At 42.9% G+C, this 21963-nt stretch overlaps 4 protein-coding genes across 6 annotated transcripts in view; 3 read left to right on the top strand and 1 right to left on the bottom strand.

Moving 5' to 3' along the window:
- Nucleotides 1-862: 862 nt before the first annotated feature.
- LOC114767227 (soma ferritin) lies at nucleotides 863-3728 on the top strand. The gene is given in 4 exon segments (XM_028958811.1): nucleotides 863-1225; nucleotides 2235-2309; nucleotides 2312-2383; nucleotides 2920-3728. Coding segments are annotated over 4 exon segments (591 nt in total). The 5' UTR covers nucleotides 863-1057; the 3' UTR covers nucleotides 3196-3728.
- Nucleotides 3729-4555: 827 nt separating this feature from the next.
- Nucleotides 4556-6066, top strand: myod1 (myogenic differentiation 1). The gene is given in 5 exon segments (XM_028958138.1): nucleotides 4556-4710; nucleotides 4712-4729; nucleotides 4731-5168; nucleotides 5257-5338; nucleotides 5440-6066. Coding segments are annotated over 5 exon segments (804 nt in total). The 5' UTR covers nucleotides 4556-4656; the 3' UTR covers nucleotides 5652-6066.
- A 3773-nt stretch (nucleotides 6067-9839) lies between these two features.
- Nucleotides 9840-15601, top strand: prr33 (proline rich 33). Its single transcript, XM_028958103.1, has 3 exons — nucleotides 9840-9958; nucleotides 10187-10224; nucleotides 12056-15601. Exon 3 carries the CDS (start codon nucleotides 12071-12073, stop codon nucleotides 15134-15136), a length of 3066 nt encoding a protein of 1021 aa, XP_028813936.1. The 5' UTR covers nucleotides 9840-9958; nucleotides 10187-10224; nucleotides 12056-12070; the 3' UTR covers nucleotides 15137-15601.
- The window catches only part of lsp1a (lymphocyte specific protein 1 a), a 20407-nt gene continuing 9578 nt past the window's right edge, over nucleotides 11135-21963 (bottom strand). The window contains exons 5-14 of one of the 3 annotated variants that reach the window (XM_028958105.1): nucleotides 21748-21963; nucleotides 21463-21597; nucleotides 20241-20282; nucleotides 19801-19844; nucleotides 18564-18645; nucleotides 17954-18094; nucleotides 16394-16492; nucleotides 16062-16154; nucleotides 15833-15941; nucleotides 11135-11774 (exon numbers count right to left, since the gene is read on the bottom strand). The exon at nucleotides 21748-21963 is cut by the window's right edge and continues 37 nt beyond it. In XM_028958105.1, coding sequence (XP_028813938.1) covers nucleotides 11749-11774; nucleotides 15833-15941; nucleotides 16062-16154; nucleotides 16394-16492; nucleotides 17954-18094; nucleotides 18564-18645; nucleotides 19801-19844; nucleotides 20241-20282; nucleotides 21463-21597; nucleotides 21748-21963 — 987 coding nt within the window. In that variant the 3' untranslated portion in view covers nucleotides 11135-11748. The other 2 variants (XM_028958104.1, XM_028958106.1) reach the window with 2 other exon arrangements.

The following is a 21963-nucleotide window of genomic DNA, read 5'->3' as shown; positions in this document are numbered from 1 at the left end:
GAACTGCAAAAAGCAAATTTTCTTGCATGGAAGGAGGTATATTAAGAGAAATAGAGAATTATGTAGTTCTAAATGTTAAAATGTAATTATAACCATTCTGGCCCATTTTGTTGCACAAGCCATGTAATATGTCAACCTGACTCTAATATCACATAAAAGTGAGTAGCCCAGCCCTTCTGCAGCCAAAGCAGCTACACTAGACATCTGAAAGTATGGCACTAAGCTGTCACAAGCAGATCATTTAAGTCCTACATATTACGAGGTGGTGCCTACACATCCAACAGATGCTTAGACTGAGATCGCCAGAGTCTGAAAGCCAAGCCAAACTACCACCTCAATTCATTGACTTTCCGGAACCTTATTTGGAGTAACAGACAGACATTTCGGGCACCTGTCTGATTAATTTTATTATAATTCCAAGACTAATTGCTGCTGGAAGTCCAGCATTTACAGACATTTCCAGCTACCAGTAGAACATGAGATTTTTTTAGTTTTGAGTTTTTTGACTAGGCCATATTGCTGGTGTCTTCCTCTTTTAAGTCGCTTTGGATAAAGTAAAGTAAAAGTAAAGTAAAGTAAAGTCGCTTGTACCTTTTTGTACCTTTTCTGCAATGTATCAGAGCTCAGTATTATGCTGAAAAAGGGAATGTCTTTAGTGTGCAGGGTTGTGTTTGATGTTTAGGTGGAAGTTACGGACAATTCAGTTGCCAATCCACCTAGTTTTCATGCCATTGGACAGCGGGAGGAAACCGGAGAACCTGGAGGAAACCCTCCACCAACATGGGGAGAGCATGCATAACTCGTGAACTCCATAGCACCTTGCAGCCCATGAATATACACGTCTATATCTACATCTGAATCTATAATGACTTTTTTTTTGTTGCACATATTTATTAAATCGTCGCTGTGTCTCGGACACCAGCCCCTTTAACGAACTCGACGCACCGGATGAACTTGGCGCCCTGCACGGGAAACGATTCTCCTCCTTCAGTCCCCGCCGCGACGCTCGCCCACACCCACCGCCACGCCACGCCACGCCACGCCACGCCACGCCGGCATGTCCGAGCCCGGGGGGAAGAGGCTGAGAAGCAGCCTGCCCGCCTGCAGAGCGCACCGCGCGGCGCTCGGGAGCGGGAGAAGGCAGAACCTCCCGGCGGCGGTGGAGGAGGGTCTGTGCGGCGTGGCGACCTTCCTTGCGGAGCTCGCCTACCGACTCGAGGCGCTGGTAAGAGTCTCGGTCGCGCCGTGGAACGGACACGCAGTTACAGGCTACGCGGTTTGGACTTTTATTTTTAGAAAAGTGAACCTCTGTGAGGTGGAAGTACGTCACACTCCCCAACTTTTAATAAATAATACCGTACATATTATATAGGGCACACCGAGTTTTGTTGTCATATAAAGATAAATGAAGAGTTCTTACAAATGAGGCATCTTGCATAATATCATATGCAATTATATACCACATATACATAACCTACAGGAGAGGGAGGATAGACGCATTCAAACATGTGTGTGTTTGTATATATATACAGTACAGGCCAAAAGTTTGGACACCTTCTCATTCAATGTGTTTTCTTTATTTTCATGACCATTTACATTGGTAGATTCTCACTGAAGGCATCAAAACTATGAATGAACACATGTGGAGTTATGTACTTAACAAAAAAAGGTGAAATAACTATTTGTTCAAAATATCCACCCTTTGCTCTGATTACTGCTTTGCACACTCTTGGCATTCTCTCGATGAGCTTCAAGAGGTCGTCACCTGAAATGGTTTTCCAACAGTCTTGAAGGAGTTCCCAGAGGTGTTTAGCACTTGTTGGCCCCTTTGCCTTCACTCTGCGGTCCAGCTCACCCCAAACCATCTCGACTGGGTTCAGGTCCGGTTGACTGTGGAGGCCAGGTCTCCACTTTTTGTTAAGTACATAACTCCACATGTGTTTCATTCATAGTTTTGATGCCTTCAGTGAGAATCTACCAATGTGAACGGTCATGAAATAAATAAACACATTGAATGAGAAGGTGGGTCCAAACCTTTGGCCTGTACTGTATACACACACACACACACACATCCAGAGAGAGATAAAGAGAATAGACACATACTGTAAAAACAAAAAAAAACCTCATGTTCTAACTGAGTGGTAGCTGGAAATGTCTGTTACTGCTGGAACTTGACATAAATACCATGTCAAGCAAGTGTTGCTGTTCGTTGTTTATCTGTATTTGTGTTCCAGGCAAAGATTTTTGAGCAGGACAGTGTTGCGTTGCCAAGAGCGGCCGCCTTTTTCCACGCGGAGTCGCAGAACGAGGCAGGAGCAGGGCCGAGGCCATGCTGGATTATCTGAACCAGCGCGGAGGACTGTACTGCGGTAAGGACATCAAGGTAAAACCCTTCTAGCCATTAGGCTTTCTGTCAATACATCCGCTGCTTCTCCTTTTCTTCCTCTCTACACCCGAGTGGGAATTTATAAACTTGCAGCAGTACAGCATTTTATTAAAACACCGATATTTATTAAACGTGTAGATCTGGTTCTACGCAAAGAAAGAGGGAGAAGAAGAGGCTGAACACGTAAGGGAGATAAGGGTGACCCACCCCCCGCCCTAATGTTCGTCAGGGTGCATGTTTACCCACGAGTTCCGGAAAAAATTGGGCCGATCAACGTGATTCCGGAGCGGACGGTGCACTATAATTGTACTCCCAGATGTTCGGCCGTTGCCCCGGGTTCCCTTTCGCCGCTCCCTCGCTGAGTTTTATGGGTCATGAAAAATCAATCCGGGGTGTGACCACGCAGGGTCCATCAGCAGCGATTTGGAACACCTCGTTATCCGGCGATCTGCGTTCGGACCGACACGGCGCATGCGGACAGCGTCCCTGCACCTCAGGTGTGAACTCGTGTGTCTTTCGTGTGTTTGAGACAGTGTCCCGGCTGCGAGGGGACGTGCGCTCTGCTGCCAGCTCTGGAGCTGACGCTCGTCCAGCGGAAGGAGCAGATGGCCGTCATGGCGGAGCTCTCGCAGCTCGCCCGCGAGCACGGCGACGCGCACACCGCCGGCGTGGTCAGGAGCCGCTTCCTCGCCCCGCTCGCCCCGAGGGTCAAGCGGCTGGGCGACCTCGTGACGAACGCCCGCAGGCTGGGGCCGGGCTGGGGCGAGTACCTGATGGAGCGTCTGCAGGACGAGATGGGCGGCGACTGAGATCTGCCCTGCGTTCCTGTCACCGCCCGCTGCCTGGGCCTCCAACATCCGCCATTTAGCAGAAGAGTAGCTTTACCTTTCACTGTGCGTTTTGGAAGGAAAGCCTTTCTAGGGTGTTGGTTAGAATAGTATTTGCTTTACACATACTGTACTATTCAAAAGTTTTAAAGCTTTTTCAACTTCCCAACAGAATCTCTGAAATTGCTCAGGAAGGGACTATCAAAAAGTGCAAAACACACAAATACTCATTTTTAAAATGTGAAAGTGGCAATATTTTAATTGGAGAAAACTCAATAAAGGGTTTAGGTAAAGCAGTATTTGATCAATGTTTGAAAGAGTTTTTCAGCTATGCTAACAAAATGGCATATGCTTGGTGTGTTATGCCGTATTGGTATACTGTATTGTCATCAGGGGCTGTTGAGTTTTTTGAGTTAAAGTTCTTCTTAATCAGTCTGATGTATACTGTCCTCCTGTGTAGTATTATGAATGCAATGTGAATATATATTTTTGAATAATAAAAAAATTAAAGTGATCATGCTTCGTAATTTAATCGTCCAATGACAACCACTATACACTTTAATACACAGTTATGCGTGTATGGCATTTGTTTCAGGGATGTGATCGTGATGGGGGTTGGGGGGGTGTAACTGTGGTCCTCTAGGCGACTCCTTACTGCCACCTGTTGGTAGCGGGTGGTAGTTTTTACAAGCCCAGTTCGAAAGGGGAATCTGGAACATCAAAGTTTTTATTCCTACGCATGTATCGGCAGCAATAATAATATATAATATTTATTCTGTGGGCTGCAACAAAAAAATGGTCAAACATAACGTAAATAAGATAAACTACTAAAGTACTAATGAAAAAAAAAATACGAATCACTGCTGAAGTTATTACACATTGTGAGATGTTCAGATGTTCAGTTCTCTATTTAAGTCCATCATTAACTTGTGGGTTAGATCTAAATGAACTCATGACTTAAGGTCACTGAACTAAAATGCACTTTTTTTATAAGTGCATAAATGTACTAGATTTTACTTAGAGATTATATCTGTACAGTTGATTCTTTCGTGTAGTTTTGCTGTATACTATTTTACTATTACTCTGGCACACTAATAAATCTACATTATTTGAATTGAACTGGTTCCCACTACCGACATCATAGTTGTCATTGTTTATAAGTAGTTGAAGAAGAATCCCGTAATGCTTTTGATAAACTATATACATAATAATGCAGTATCCGCCCCACGCCCATAGAACACTTGTCCATTGGTCAAGACCTTGGGCTGTCAGGAAATGGCCACGCCCCCGAGTGGCACAGCCCCAATAAAAGCCGCTTGAGGTCTCACTTGCGCAACAGGTACTCGTGGGTACTCGTGGGGTGCTCGTGGGCAGACTACAACTCTAGTCCGAGAGTATTTGACACTTGTGAGACCAGAGTTGGACGGGGGCCCTTACGCTAAGATGGAGTTGTCGGATATTCCCTTCCCCATCTCCGCCGCCGATGACTTTTACGACGGACCCCTGCTTCAACACCAAGCGACATGCATTTCTTCGAGGACCTGGACCCCCGGCTGGTGCACGTCAGCTTGCTGAAGGCGGACGACCACCACCACATGGAGGACGAGCACATTCGGGCCCCCAGCGGCCACCACCAGGCCGGCAGGTGCCTCCTGTGGGCGTGCAAGGCGTGCAAGCGCAAAACGACCAACGCCGACCGCAGGAAGGCGGCCACCATGCGGGAGAGGAGGCGCCTCAGCAAGGTCAACGACGCCTTCGAGACCCTGAAGAGGTGCACCTCCACCAACCCCAACCAGAGGCTCCCGAAGGTGGAGATCCTCCGCAACGCCATCAGCTACATCGAGTCCCTGCAGGCGCTGCTCCGCAGCCAGGACGACAGCTACTACCCGAGCCTGGAGCAGTACAGCGGGGACTCGGACGCGTCCAGCCCGCGGTCCAGCTGCTCCGACGGCATGGTGAGCGGCGACCGGCATTTTATTATCAGGGAGGGTCGCTCTTCTGGGACCTGGAACGGTGTTAAACCTATCATTTCACCTCCTTTAGGCTGACTTCAGTGGACCTTCTTGCTCGTCCAGGAGACGGAGCAGCTACGACAGCTCGTACTACGCCGATACGGTCCAACGGTGTGAGTCTTTTTTTTTCGTTCATTTCGTTAATAAATGTTGTGAAAGCGGTGGATTTGGCAGAAATAATGACGTTTTTTATTTATTTTATTGAATGTCGGAGCAGAGGTCCGCTGCAGTAAGAAGGCGGCCGTGTCCAGCTTGGACTGCCTGTCCAGCATCGTGGAGAGGATTTCCACGGACAGCGCCCCGTGTCCGTCCTTCCCCGCCCAGGACGGGCCGGAGGGGAGTCCGGGCTCCCCGCAGGAGGGCTCCGTGCCCTCGCCGACGAACTGTCCCCAGCCCACCCAGGACCCGGTGTACCACGTGCTCTGATCCGGGGATTCGAACAAATAAAATACCGACACATTCTCTCTTTTTAAAAAAGTAATCCATACCTTTCATTTCCACGGCACCCCGTAAATTGGCCACAGCAGCCCCCCCCCCTCAAAAAAAAGTAAGCCAGCGTGGAATTGATTGCCATGTGAATGGCAGAATGTATTTTAAAAAAATTGATCACCCTCTAGTATTTGTACTATTTTGATTTGTGATGAAATGTAGAGGACCATTTTTTTGTACATGTGTAAATAAGATTTGTTAAGGAAAGACACAAAACGTTGACAAATATGAAGTATTTAATATTGCCAGTTAGAAACGTTTAGTTTGTTGTTGTGTAAATGTTTTATATTTATACGTGTTTAAGTAAGCGAATGTCGATTTAATGACGAAATAAACGAGGCTATTTATAAAATGTGCGAATCCTTTATTTTTTATATTTTAGTAACATAGTTCTTCAGGTGGCGATATGTTTATTTCTTGAATAACTGCTAAAAAAAACATGATATGTATTTCAATATTTAACCAAGGTCTCTTCCCGAAGTAACCGATGTTTTCATTAATTTTAAGAAAATTCGATTACGCTTTTATTAAAAACCCTTTCAAACTCGTGTGTAAAATATAATTCGATGCCTATATTTAACGGTCATATACGGCGCATGACAATTAATTATGAAGCATGAGAATAATTTCAATAAAAGATGTTTTTAATAACAAGCCAAAATTAGTGACAAAGCTTTTGCTCATGTGAAATGCTGATTGAAATATACTACTTAATCGTAAAACAAACTCATTTAAAAATAATTCACGGATGCCATGGTGGCAAGACCATTTTATTGAGGTAAACTATTCGAAAATGTCTTTCAGCTAGTACACCATTAGACCTAAGAAATTGTAAATGTATATTCTCGAACGGCACAAATCGGGCAAGAGAGATGGATTTAAAGAGGCTCTCCTAGTCCCGTTAAAATAATCAGAACGTAATTACAGTGTAAATATTATACCTTTTACATTAGTTATTGTTATAATAAGTAATATGATATCAGGATTCGGAATAATTACTCGAATGGGCACCGAGGACTGTGAGACCAGTGTCGCATATAGGTGTCGCAGTGGCTTGGGTGAAAAGGAAATGTGGCAGTACCCAGTGCACACAGTGAAATGTGTCCTCTGCTTTGAACCATCACCCTTGGCGAGCAGTGGGCAGCCATGACAGGCGCCCGGGGAGCAGTGTGTGGGGACGGTGCTTTGATCAAGGGGACCTCGGTGGCACCTTGGCCGTTCGGGATTCGAACCGGCAGCCTTCTGTTTCCTTACCCGCTAAGGAATGAAACCCACAGGGGTCCAAGGGAGATTACTGTTGGGCCCAGATTTTGGTGGCACAGGCACTAGATTCAATGTAAAATACAGCTGTGTGTGTGTGTGTGTGTGTGTGTAGTTCTCTTCTCCTTTCCCAAATAAAGCACTATAGCGCCCTCTACAGACATAGTAACTTTTTTTTCACAGTTTTTATGTCCAACTGGTGCCTGCAAATAACTACGATCAGCACACATTTACATATTTAATTGCAGTCAAATCTTCTGAAGTATTTCCCCACTCAGACACCTAGAGTCGATTTTTATTCTGAATGTCCTGCAATGACCCCAGCAAACATAACTTTTCTGGCCTAACCCTACAAGTACTGCTTTTAAAATGTCTTTACACGCACTACGAGTGCTAGACTATGTTAAGACAAATGAGTGGGTTTAGAACAGCCTCTGTTTCACTTTTCATCTCTCTTGTGATAATTACAACAAATCACCTGACAATGATGGCCGAGATTTGCCAATAAAACTAACGTTTCATTAAAAAAAATTACATTTAATTAAAATAATTTGCAACATGAAAACACTTTTACCAATCACTGAAACAAATATACAAGCAGCGAATCTTATGGAAAGGACAGGTAGCATAGACTGGAAGTTGAGCCTCTCGTCCCTCTTATATTAAGCAGTGTCAAGACTGAGGGCTGGAGGGGGAATGAAGTGCAGGCACAGGACATCAGGAATAATGGAATTTTTTGTACCAAATCGCAACTAAAAACAAACACACGGTGAGTCTTCAAGAACACATTAATGCAGCAGCCATGTCCTGTGGCTGCTCTCTCTATTGGAACAGGTCCTGGTCGGCCCATATCAAGGAGCCTCAGCTGGGAGTAACTATTTTATCCAAGGGTGCTTAAACCTTTGCCTGTACTAGCTGGGTGCTTCAGTATCTAACAGGTTGTATGTTATGTTCCTGCCATTCATTTATTATGAGAAAAAAAAAACATAATAAGCTGTCATCCTTGGTGAGCAATGGGCAGCCATGACAGGCGCCCGGGCAGAAGTGTGTGGGGATGGTGCTTTGCTCAGTGGCACCTCAGTGGCACCTTGATGGTTTGGGATTCAAACCATCAACCTTCTGATTACGGGGCTGCTTCCTTACGTGCCAGACCACCACTTACCCGTTATTAAGGATCCTGTTTCCTGTTATTATCCTAACAATGTAATTACAGAATATGCTTATCATATCTTGTCTGCAGATTGTTCTATAGATACCCTTGCAAAAATAAAAAGCCTATTGAACAGCAAACATCAATTCCATAGTGGTGATATACATAAATACCTTTTTATTCCTAAGGGCAAGCGCGTTGGTCCCATATATCAGCGCCTCATTCGCAAAAAAATTCATCGTTTGAATTGGCCCTAAAACCCCTTGTCAGTACCCTATCCATATCAATCAGTTCTGCACATGTGTGAGCATGAGTAAGCCGAAAGAACCATGTTAGCAGCCTAAACCCTACCCTACACCTAACCCAAACCTAACTGCTACGCATTGGCTTGCATGTGCGGAGCCGATCAGGCAAGTGGTATGGATTTGGCCCTGACTGTCTCGCTGCCAGTCTCCATCTTTAATTTGGAATTTACCATCCAGGTAATAGGTCAGACAACTACACAAGAAGTAAATAAAACACAGTTGCATGAAATTATTTTGACATGCTGTTATTAGGGTGGTAGTTGCCTAGTGGGTAAAAAAACACTCGCCTAAGAACCAGAAGACCCAGGTTCAAATCCACTGACTACCATTGTGTCCCTGAGAAAGACACGTAAACCTGAGTTGCTCCAGGGGGGACTGTCCCTGGTTGTAACTACTGGTTGTAAGTCGCTCTGGATAAGGGCATCTGATAAATGCTGTAAATGTAAATTAATATTTATGGAATCTGAGGTGGAGGTAATGAGACAAACAGTGGACAACACAAAAAATCCACCACCACTTGGAGGAGACAGTCTTGTAATTAACTGTCATGATCCAGTCCGGCAGGGGTGACTCCGGGTCTGGAGTTCGGACCGGAGTTTCATGTTAGTCTTGTGTAATGTTCCCTGATTGTTATCACCTATGTATGAGTGTATAAAGCTCTCCTGTTCGTGTCTGTTTGCTGTTGGGTCTTTGTCTGGTGATGTTCCCTTGTCTTGTCAGTTATGTATTAAACCCCCATTTCGTGACGTTGTGCGTATGCGTCCTTCTTCCTCGCCACGTCCAGCCATCGTGACACTAACGTTTATTAAACTTTTAAGCTATTAAACCCTCCAAATTAACATGTGTAGTGCATTGTTCACACCATTTACATTTAAGGCATTTAGTAGATGTCCTCATCCTTACTGTAGTTATAGGGACAGCCGCCTGGAGACAGGGACAGAGTGGTAGTGGTAAAATACGTGGGGTTTGAACTTGTGACTTCTTGATGAGTGTGTTACCTTCTAGGCTACTAGAACCTGTCATAGATGTTCTACATGCTTGACTGTTTCCATTCTATTTGTTTTTTATAGTGTACTGTAATGTTCAGTCAGGCTCACTGAATCACCATGTATATGCAACACCTTATATGCTAGATATATGCTAATTCACTAGATGCATATGATAAATGTCACATTTTTGGGGGATTATGCAATTTTTTGTATAACAGATGGGCCTGTGAGGCATCTCTAGGCATCAACCCTTGCACTCCTGTAGGGGGCATCAGTGTGTGTGTGGTCGGAGGATCTGGTGACGGCCATAGCGTGATACCTAAGGTGCTCCACACAACCCCTGATGGAGCCTGTGCTCCGTCACTGCAGAACACATTCTGAGTCAAGGGCTCAGATTTTATTTTTGGACTGCTATGGAGACTGTCCCTTCCATTTGGAGGAAGGGGGTATAGCCAAACTCAACATAAGCCACCCGCTCTGACACTCCAGGTTGGGACAAGCAGGCAGCTGCTAGCAGCCCCCCACGCAGCAGTCACACAGGTAAACAAGGCAAATTTCACTTTCTCTACGCTTAACGGGCTCGTGGTAAAATGTGAGGGGGGCTCATGAGCTGAACTTGCTGTTGAGTATGACAGGGCGGTTATGGGCTGAATGTCTTTGTGTGGTTTCCTGCACACCCAATCAAAATTGATAACAGCATTGTAAAATGTCTAGGTGCAAATACATTGCATATTCATATATTTTATATCCCTCTTAACCCATTTAAAGGTGACTCTGTCTGAAGTGCCTTATTTAATCATCAACTGGTAAGGTTGTTTATGTCATGCATATTAGAGACATTTTTTTTCATGTTGTGCTCACCTGGCGTATGGCTTGTGACGTTGGCATATGTAATTATTTTTCATCCAAGGGTGCTAAGGAATTGTGAAGTGTATATTTTATTGCTTGTCTATTATTACTCTTTCCTCTTTTGAGCTTGCATGCTGGAGGTGCTCCAAAATGCCTAACCTACCAGAGCCTTAAAAGGATGACCTCGTCTCATGTGGCAATCGGTGCACCAGTTTCTGTTTCACTGAAAGAGTGGCTCCTTAAAAAATGTCCTGGATGGCTTACACATAAAATGCATGAGCCATGCACGAAGCCAGGCCATTTCTGGTGTACAGTACAATTTATTCTTTTTGCTCTAAGCACAGTTTGCAGCCTGACATAAATGCATGAAGAATACGAGACAACAAAAACGTAAAAGTTTGTCATTTGAACCTAGTTTTAAGCAATTACTTTGCAAATGTCAGTGAACTCAAATAGTCTTTGAAACTGAAACGCAGGTTGCAGGTTTTCCATGCACCAGCATATTAAGACTGCATTGCAATGCCCCTGTGACAGAGGTGTGAAAGTGATGTAGCAAACTGTGACAGGGAGCAGGTGACTGGCTATTCTACTCCACCCTAAAATTAGGCCAGGGAGCCTTCCAGCAGCAACTCTGAGACTCTCACTATGAGCAAAGTTACTTTTACACCCTGGAGACTCAGCTCTGCTGAATTTCATAGAGACAAATGAACATAAGGATTTTGTAGACAGTTGTGCAGGATCATCAGAACCACTATGGAAAATATGATACTGGTCGTGAAGCACATTGTTACCATGACAGTTAATTTGGCTTTACTCCTTGCATATCCAAGCCAATCTTAACAAACCAACTGAATGAAAGAAAATGCATTTTTTGTAATTTTACAAAATGCTTTATTACAAAATGTATTAGTGTAACAGTGTAACTGGCTCAATGTGTTTTTAAATAAGAAAAGTACTACACATTCTTTGCCTAATAATCTAATAACTTTACATAGTTTCTAAGACATTAATGAATATTGCTGTTGTAGTAACTTTATTAGTAATGGAAGCACAGTCCTGTTGAATGTTTCCCACAATTGCTGAAAATGAAAATGTTGCTACAAGCCTTCAATTGATATATGTTAGTATCAGTAGGCAGAAAATATACATGAGACAGAGCAGTATCTAGACCAAAATATATTGAAAACAGAGATAGAAAATTATAATTACGTAAATTAGAAACAGTACAAGGTTTTCATAAATGGATGTATTTGAGTACAATGATTTTGAAATGGACATGAAGCAACAATAATCCCAATTCAGATAACATAGTGCATACTTAAAAAATTGTGCCATGATGTATGAAATGGCCGACAGAGTAAAAATGTGTCATTTGCAGACCATTGTAAGGCCATTGTAACTAAACAGTAATGACACCTAAAGTGAACAAGCCTCGGATTCACATGATGAGATTCAATATCAGCATCACTTTTCTTTTCCTTTCAAAAGTCGTCAAGGGACAGTTCACCTGTGGGGATAAAGTCATAGTTATTAATTACAATAGTATTAAATGCTGCATCTTGCAATCTGAGTTAACAATTGATATTATATAACATATTATTTGCTTTTCTGAATTAAATTATTGTGTCCAGTATTTTCCAGTGTTTTTGTTTTTGGTACCAAAGTCATAGTCTGAATTGCACAATTTTTAGACCACACTTTTTAATTTCTTTTTTGAAAAAGGTGAAAGCATTATAATACGAATGCTACGGATATTGTAAATTAATGTTTATGTCTGTTTCATTTTAGGGGGCTGGTCTTTTCATGGCTGTAAACTATGACACTCTCACCCCACCGGGCCGACTGTCCCAGCAGTACCCACCACCACTGCTGCCCAAACCAGGCAAGGACAATGTCCGGCTACAGAAACTACTTAAGAAGACCGCCAAGAAAAAGGCTGCCCCTCAGGCCTCACAGAGCACTGCCTATTTCCGCTCAAGTCTGTCCCCTGTAAACGAGGCCAGCCCCGACCTGGAGTACAGCGACCATTCAACACCTCCTAAAACACCCGAGACACCAGGCTATGGTGGAACTCTGCATCCTCGGTTTAATATAAGACCCATTTACCAACATCCACCATCCCCTTATCCGCAACACCGAGGCACCAGGTTCTCACCACAGACTCTGAGCCACACATTTCCTCACTCATTGTCCCCACGTGTGACATACACACCGTCACCTCGACTGTCGCCAGGCCCAGCTACATATGTTGAGGCACACATGATAAACACACCTACATCTGCGGTGTTTCCATTAACGTCTGAATGTTCTGTGCAAGTCTCACGAATAGTTACCCCCCTTACAGCAAAACCTGATTTGATTCTGTCTACAGCTCCAGATCCTATTCCTATTTCTGCAGGTCAAACTTCTCAGCCTAGTCCAAATCTTACTTCTACTATGATCATCCCAAAACCTGCAAGCCCAAAATTCTCATATAGTGATGTAACAAAAAGCCCTAAGCCCATGTTTGATGTTCCTCAAATAACGATATACACTGCTAAGACTTCTTACTATGAATCAGCAAGAATGTCTCTGCATGACTCCTCAGATGCAGGAGCATCTCATTATGGACGATCTCAACTCCAAAGACCTAGAAGTAGAACACCAACACCTGATTTTAGAAGAGGCACATCTCCATTAAGGGCAGTGACGCCGACATCTGAAGTTAGGAGAGGGGCAACGCCAACTTTTGAAGTTAAAAGACTAACAACTCCAACTTCAGAAATTAAAAGGGGCACAACTCCAACTTCAGATATTAAAAGGGGCACAACTCCAACTTCAGAAACTAAAAGGAATGCAACACCCACTTCTGAAACTAAAAGGGGCACAACTCCAACTTCTGAAACAAAATGGGGTATAACTCCAACTGTGGAAATTACACTTGTTAAATCTCCTGAAATTTACAGAGAGCCTACACCTATATCTGAAATAACAGGAGCTGTAACAAAGAAAGTGACAACTCTCTATGAGTTTTCAACATCAAAAACTCCATCTGGGCGACCAAAGACTCCATCACATCACATTACTCGTCCAAAAACACCTGTATTTGAAATATCAAAACCAAACCCTCTTTTATTTGCCATCTCACCTGAATATATGGAGGGAAGAAGATCTAAGACACCCACATCACTCAGAGTTTCTCCTGTTGGTGATGAAGAAGGTCACAAACCAATTGCAACAATAAAAACAGCAATTCCAAATGGCGAAGTTCAAGTGAAGCCAGACTTGGCAGCCATTCCAAATCTTGGAATTAAGGATCAGCCTGAGATCATTTTGAATGGATATCAGAAGCTGGATACTCCCACATTCGAGGCTCCAAAACATTCAACATCTATAGCAGCTTCTCAGCAACTGCACACTCACAAACCTGTTAAGATCTCAGAACCTATAGCTGGGTATCAACGTCCAAAAACTCCAACATATGGAACACTGCAGTCCGGTACATCACTGTTGCCTGGTCAAAGGCCCAAAACCCCAACATATTATGGATTAACTCCAGCAGCATATGTTGCCCATGGTGGTATACAAACCCATGCACCCTCCTTTGGTGCATCTACACCTAGACCACCAGTTGCTGAATCAACCAAAGCTGAAATTAAAGAACCACTGGAGATGCAAACTTTGACAAAAGCTGAACCAAAGGCTGACGAACCAAACAAGAAAGTTGAGAGTCTTTCTAGTGATACCCAAAAGATGTCCCTAGAAAATATCCCTGGTATGAATGCACAATCATCAGATCTTCAGATATCAATTGCACCCTCGGTTCAAGCAAAGCTATGCCCAGCTGCAGAAACACCAAAACCGCCTTCTACTGAGGTAAAACGGAAAGGTTTCTTACCATCAGCACTGTCAAAACCTATTGTCTCCTTACCTGAACCCACAGAAGCAGAAACAGGAATAAAAAAACCTGAGCAAACTCGAACGCCCGATAAAAATACTGAGAAAATTAAGGAAGAAGCAGCAAACAGTATAACGCTAGAGCAAAAAACTGAATCTAAAGACTCGGTTACAGACACATTTTCTGTTCTGGAAAAACTAAAGGTGAAAACCTCAGACACTGAATCCCCAAATAGAAGTTCTCTTCTGTCAGCCGCTGCTTCTAATCAAACAGCAGCTGACAAAGTCCTGCAAGCAGCTCGAGCCAAGCAGCAGAAAGATGATGAAAAGCCTACAAAGGCACATGAAATTCAAGCAAAGGGGAATGAAGCGGAACAGGCATCCTGCACAGAAGCTACAGAAGACAAGAAGGCAGAAGCTCTGCTGAAAACAGTCCAGAAATCAAAATCTATGAAATCCAAACTCAGCGGATGGTCACGTCTCAAAAAACACATGGTGGTAGAGGAGGAGGAGCCCAAGTTCCCGGAGCCAGAGTCATCCTCTACTTCAGAAGCCAAGACAGATGCGCTTGATGGAGACATGTCAAAGAAAGCAGAAACCTTCGAGCAGGAAGAAGCGGCACCAAGTCAGGACACGAAGGGAAAAGAGTCTCCACGAGCTGCACAAATGTGGAATGCAGTCCTCTTTCAAATGTTTGCCACCAAAGAAAGCATCATGCAACAGATTGATTCCAACAAAACTGAAGAGCAGAGGAAAGAGGAGGCGAAAAGCCAGAAGCCACAAGAAATCCCGTCATTTGCCCATCGCCTGCCGGTTCTCCTCTTCAGCCCTCGTTTCGATGCAAAAAAGCTGAGAGAAGCAGCATCACGGCCGCTGACAAAGATCTCCACGGTGTTTGAGATGGGGCTTATTGGTCGTAAAAATAAAGATGAGGAGCCCAAAGACTTCAACCGAACAGCCAAGGGGTTCAGTTCTCCAAAAGACACTGATTGAAATTCAATTGGATTTTGATCAAAAAATCATATAAAAGTTAATCATAATTAGACATTTTATTTATGTTTTTGTTTTAAATATAGTGTTTTCCCCTGTCAGTTCTGTTGTTATTGAGTAAAGTGCCGTGTGAGGGTTTGTTTGGTGAAATCTGTGAACCCATTAATGTGGGTTAGGGAAGCTATGATTTTGGACGTGGAAAGCAGGACGTAGTAGATAAAAACTGGGATGGCTGCCTACTGTACAGTCATAAATAGCATGAAATATATTAATAACTCATTATGTTAAAATGAATAAGTTAATATAAAAAAAAAATCATGCATTCTGACTGTTTACAGTGCACGGCCTGGTATAATAGGGACACGCTGAGGGTTAAAGGTTGCTGCAGGATGCATTGTACCAGTCTAAATTATGTTTTCTATATTTTGTAATAAAAATGTCGGATTAGGACTATAGTATTTCTTTTAATTGGCCTCTACTGTTTCTCTGTGATTGATAAAATATGGTAAAATTTTCAACGGCTATCAGCTGGTTATTGTTAAGTGTTTTTTCACTGACAGGCAGGGTTTGGGTAGCTACTGCGCTCATAATTTCATTTTACAAATGATACGTTAACAGGAAACTCTTTGATGGTCTGAATGAAGTATGGTCCTTACATCCTATTTAAAGACACCAGTTTTGCGGGCTCAATGGTCTTACCTGCTTTTCCATTTGTGAAATCACTGTCATTTTCATTATCTGCCGGAATCTTCTCATATTTGCCGTGACCAGTAACAATGAATTTGTATCTTTTTCCAGATGGTGTGCCCTTAAAACAGAAAAAAATTAGCGGATGGTTGGATGTATAGATAGATGGATGGATGGATGGATGGATGGATGGATGGATGGATGGATGGATGGATGGATGGATGGATGGAGGTAAATTTACCTTTCCTCCAGGTCCAGCCCTCCCAGACAAAGACCCTTCTCCTATTATCTCCCAAAGATTTTTTTTCTGCAGCACATCACCAGGCTTAACGTCCTGTTCACAAAACACCCCAAATTACACATTTGAAATAATGTGTAATGTTTTAATATAATTTGGTATACACTCTCATAGAAGCTTGTGATAACCACAAGTGTGCTTTATCTAACTTCCATAAATTCTAACATGGCAGATTTACATGACATTCCATGAAGCAACACAGAAAACTAGTAATAGATTTAAATAAAAAACATCAGGGCAAAAGATGGTAATCAGAAAGGGTTCATGGCACATACTGTAGGTCTGGTGGTCGAGTTTCTTTGAGGACCATCAGGACTGCTTTTCACCCATTGGGTGATCAGACCAGCTACACCAACCTTTAAACCATCAGTGTCCTGTAACAGAGAATCTTAATAACAACAATTCTACAATAATCTAAACATCTGCAATTTTATGAGGTCACAATTTTGTCACTATTCACTGTGATTTTATGCCTGTGTAATTTGCTATATCTGAACATGAATAGAATAGTGAACATGAATGCAACAGAATATAATAGAGAAACATGTCTCCACCAGGTGGCTCTCTCAGCTCACTCATTCACTCTGTATCAATGCCCCTCACACCAACTCACTTTGCAAACCCACTCATTGTTAATCAGGGTCAAGGTTGCACACACACACACACACACACACATACAAACACCTTTCACTACAGACAAACAGAGTCAGCAATTTACCTAGTGTACATACTTGTGGTTGGTGGGAGAAACCCACCCAACATAGGGAGAGCACAAATAATAACGCGCATAATTTGTAAGCACTAGGATGTCATGCAGGCTTTAATGTGTTTGGTGTTTACTAAACAATTTTCTGGGGCATTTTCTTGAAAAACAATTTACTGCATAGTAGAATGAGGAAATAAATCATCAGATACTCAGGTAATCAATTTCCAAGCTATCGAATAATTGCTCATTAAGCAAATAAAAAACAGCCCAAATCATTATAATCCTCCCATTTGCATTACAAAGAATGAGAACCGCACTGACACTTTAGGGTTACACAAAAACATCAGATAAAAACTCCAAAGAACTCCTTTCTTCTTGCCAAAAAAAAAAAAACGTCAAACGCTAAATTATTACTCAACTCAAAGTTATCCTAATTCATGGCCAAGTAACTTCTGGGATTCAGAGTATTTATAGTAATTATAGTATTACTCATAGAAAATGTATTTGGAAGATTTATTACCCACGGCACATGTTGAGTTTTCCATTGTAAAGCTGACTACAGATCCACGGTGTAGAGGGAATCTGCTTTCCCCACTCTCTCACGCTCCATGCTGTTTCTTTTTGTGCAGAAGGCCTGGGAATGCACCTGGCGCGAGGTCCTTGGTTTGACATTAACTGAGGGCCTGTCGCAGGAGCGCTGCCCTGCATGTCGTGGGACAGATTCGCTAGGTGGGGAGCCACAAAGGCCACATTTGTGAGAGTTGGGGGTAAACGAACACCAGCGTTCAGCTCTCGGACGGACACTCTGATTATTCTGAACTACCAAAACCTTTGCTCCTCACCTCACAAAAGCCTTCCTGTCATAAACTAACGAGTCAGTACAGTGGCAGAGGACAGGACGTAATGAGGGCACAACAGATGTTGAGCTGGACGTCTCAGGAACAAAGACTCCGTAGAGCTGGTGGCTAAAATGTAACTCAACCCCTAAAATCAAAATATCTCACGACTGAGGAGTTTTTTTATACACCAAATAAAGCAGACATACGTCAAAATCTGCCAATTAAAAATGGGTAAATATCTGATTGCTTTGTTCAGTTTGGGACATACTGTTTTTCTCTTTTTTTGTCACCTTAGACATGGGGCTTCTGGGGAGACTTTGGTTCCAGGCCTCCCCTGCTTCAAACAGACTTTTCTTGGAGGCAACGGGCTCAGTGGGGCTCATCACGTCCATCACAACAGGCTTAGCTGGTTTTACCTCCTTTGTAGAGCTCTGCAAGGACAAGATACCATTGGTCTCATTGACGTGTTTGCGGTGGGTTTAGCGGGTTGGAGGATTTAACCTGCCAGATGCTAGTGACAGGAAGGCATTTTAATCCTGCAGATATCTTGCATTAAATTGGAAGCTTGAAAATCTTTCCTTTCCCATATGACATGTGTCTCAGCATTTAATTCTGTGTGGTTGCAGTATTTGAAATCTTAAGATTTGGGATTTTCATGTCTTCTTCAAGGTTAGACTTGTGGGAAAACAGAAAAAAAACCTTCCCATGATGCAATGCTTTATCAATGCTGAAAAACTTTAGGAACTTTTGCCATCTTGCAAACTGAATAAGAGTAAAGGGCCCAGGATGGATCTTCATCTCTGAGGTGACCCTGAGATCTTGGTTCACTAAGAACCTCAGAGACATAATGGCTGTGTTTGTGTCACATGGAAGGTGGCCTGCTCTTTGCAAGAGACTCACCTCGATGGCGTGAGCGTATTGCTCGAGCTTGTCATCAATCCGGGAGAGGAGCATGGGTGGCTGGGTCTTCTTGAAGCTGTTGCTGTTTCCAAAACAAAGCGTGTTGGTCATGGTATGAAAAACGCAACACAGATCAGAGGGGATGGGGACAAAATAAACAATAATTTAAAAAAAGGCCCAATTTCTCTCATGTGAGCTTGTTTCCCACGGGGTGAGGAGGGACGGCACTCTGATCTGTCCCGATGGTTCATTTAGACATTTGAGATGCCATTCATACTCGCTCTCTAACTGTGCTGGGATGCTTCTTAAGACCAGATCAGACTCTGTCAGCACTGTCAGTCAAGCCAACTAGGTCCTTCTCATTGCAATGGGACGCCGTAACAGCAGCACTGCCTGGGAGATCAGAGCACAAATGCTTTATCCCCAGCTCTGTAAACATATTTCATGAGTGTGGGAAATAAAACCTGATCTGACCATTAGAATTTCAGAATGGCCCCTGCCTCCAGCGGTGGTGCATGTTCTGAGTAAGATATTAAAATTCTCAGATTTCATCTAAAAAGCATGCACTAGTCAGGACATGGTCTGGAGACTAAGGCATGATATGGACTATTCGGTCTATATTGATTTTATTTTTTATGATCACAGGGTCTATTGATTTGTCTATTTTTATGATGGCCGTAAAGCCCCGGTCTGGCTGATGATAGTATACCTGTGAACAAACTGGTGCATTGTCTGGAAACCCCGAACATCCAAGAGGAAAAATTTCTTCCACCATCCCACTGGCCTCCTGCACCCTTCACTGATGGTCACTTCCAGAACCTAATCCTTGAAGCTGCCAGTTTGGTGCGAAGTCCTATTAAATGACTTGCAGGAGTTTTTTTTAAAACTGAAATTACAGGGTGCAGTTAAGGGTTGATAACTCACTACTTCAGACTGCAAGGAGCCATGCAGCAGACCAGGGCCGTATCTCATGAGCCACGGGAGAACTTGCGCAGCCCACATCTGGTTAGAATTAACCCAGTCATAAATCACGGCTGACAAAGGTGATGCAATGAGCGAATGGAGAGGTGACCCCAGGCCCCACGGTCTGAGTTTACTTAAAGACAACAGCCGTTTATGTGACATTCCTGCTCTTGTGCCTGGAGATACTCAGTTTATTTACAAGGAGAGGCATAGTGAATATGATTTTGAAAAAAAGGGTGTGCAGGACCTTAATAAATTAATAAATGAAGCCTACCTTTTCTTTAAGGAGCGGTTCAAAGAGTCCGTTTTTTCCGTGATCTAGAAAAAATAAGACAATGGCAGGAGAAGTCCAGATTACTGTTCGAAGAGTTTAGCGATGGCCAGTTGAGAACTGCTGGTTAGTGACCATGCAAAATGCAATAACTCTTGAACTCATGCAGTGACAGCTCCTCACTGACTGGATAAATTAAGAAAACAAAGTATTAGAACATGCCCATTGACATCAACAATTCATTTTGTGTCTTTTTTGTGCATTTTCCGTCTGCTGCATGTACATCTGAGCATTAGGGAGTGAAGCTTAAAAGGAAGGAAGGTCATCTCCTTTTCTTCAAAGCACCCTGCAATGCTCATGGTCTTTCATATGCGCTGTACAAAAGGAACCCTTGTGTAACGTTTAGACCTGCGTCACAGAGAGGCCTTTTAACCCCAACTCACCGAGCATGTACTCTCTGGTGTCAACCTCGTCTCATCCTCAGCCTGAAATTATACATACAAGCATAGGAAAGCTCAGGACAGCAAGCACCAATGCACCAATGAAGAAGTTTGTCCCAAGTTTGTCCCAAGTAGAAATGAAATAAGAAGCAAGCAAAATGCAATGTAATATTAAAACGATGAATATTACATAGTGCTAAACAGCATTAACTTAAATCACTAAGTATCATTGCATTGATACCATATTGCTTATAGGTTAATAACGATATGTATGTATGTATACATCTATCAGCATATTGTGCATATGTCTAAATCAAAGAGCGGAACATTTTTGACAAGCTTTGTCTTTTGTCTTTCATATGTAATAGACACCCACAAATCTATGTTGTAAGCAAACTGCTGTGCCCTGAGCAGTGTACACATGCACGTAATGCATTCAAATGAAAAATAAAATCTCAAAAACTTCACACATTTAGCAGCCACTACATTGTGCATTTTGTGATAAAAGCAAATTATTTGGTACACCAAAGCATTCCACAATTTTCTGTATATAACACATGGGAAAATTATGAATGCATAATGTAACCAGAAGTAGTTTGACATGTCTATCCACAGTTTTTATGAAGTAGCTACCATGATTTCTATTATTTTTTACATAGCCACATAGTGGCTAGTTGTATGCCTTTAGCGCATGCCTTTGTATGCCTTTGTATGCCTTTCTCCACCAATAATACATAGAAGAATACATTTCATCAGAGCAGAATATCCACACCAAATAATCCCATCCAATTTAAAGTCTATTGTCCAAATCCGAAATCATTTTGATATCCCTATATGCCACAAGGGTTCCCATGACATGGATTCTGTGGACAAGAACAGCCGAAAGACACAAGTGACACAAAATCTTCATGATCTCAGTTTAGCAAGACATTTTTTTTATATTACATTGTCTACATATGTGCTAGGTGTGCAAATACGATCCTCAGAATTGTGCAGCAGTACAACAACAAACCACAGCAAATGGCAAACACATGCTTTTTAAATATGAACCCCAAAACTGGCATGCAACTTACAGGGTATAACTGAACATATCTGCAGAAAGAAGTGATATATTTCAACATGTATGTTTTAAATAACGCAGTTGATTTTATTAATTCCCAGTTGGTCACCAGTCAGTCTAAGTTTGAGCTAAAACTGGTTGATTTACTGTTATTACTGACTTTACCTTGACTGTGGGACTTTTGGGACTGAGGGGACTGAAGGGTTCCTCTCCATCAGAGCAGGACATGGTCTTCATTCTCTTTTCTGCCGCCTCCATCCTCCTCCTTTCAATGTCCTCCCTCATACGTCTCTTTTCCTCCTATAAGAGACAGTGTCCTCTTTGGCTTATAGTATATACCCAGATTAAGTCTTTGGGGGCGTGTACCAATCTATCTGAGAGTCAGGAATCTGATGTGTATATGCTTTGAAAGTTAACACCACACATTAACACAGCTCCATAGGTCTTTACCTCCTCTTTGGCCAGTCTCTGGTATTCCTCTTCCTCCTTTCTGCGCTCCTCTTCTTCACGGACCCTGCGCCGCTGTTCCCTCCTCCTCTTCAGCTCCACCAGTTCCATCTCTGCTTCCAACTGCTTCTGCTTCAGCTGCTCCAGCTCCTGGCTTTCCTTCTCCTGGTGGCTGCGCCGGATCTTTTCCAGCTTCTGCTCAGTCTCCAGACACAAAGT

Source organism: Denticeps clupeoides, chromosome 17 (assembly GCF_900700375.1).
Source record: "Denticeps clupeoides chromosome 17, fDenClu1.1, whole genome shotgun sequence".
NCBI lineage: Eukaryota > Metazoa > Chordata > Actinopteri > Clupeiformes > Denticipitidae > Denticeps > Denticeps clupeoides.
Note: the sequence above shows the minus strand (reverse complement) of the source record. Positions and strands in the feature narration are given on the sequence as shown.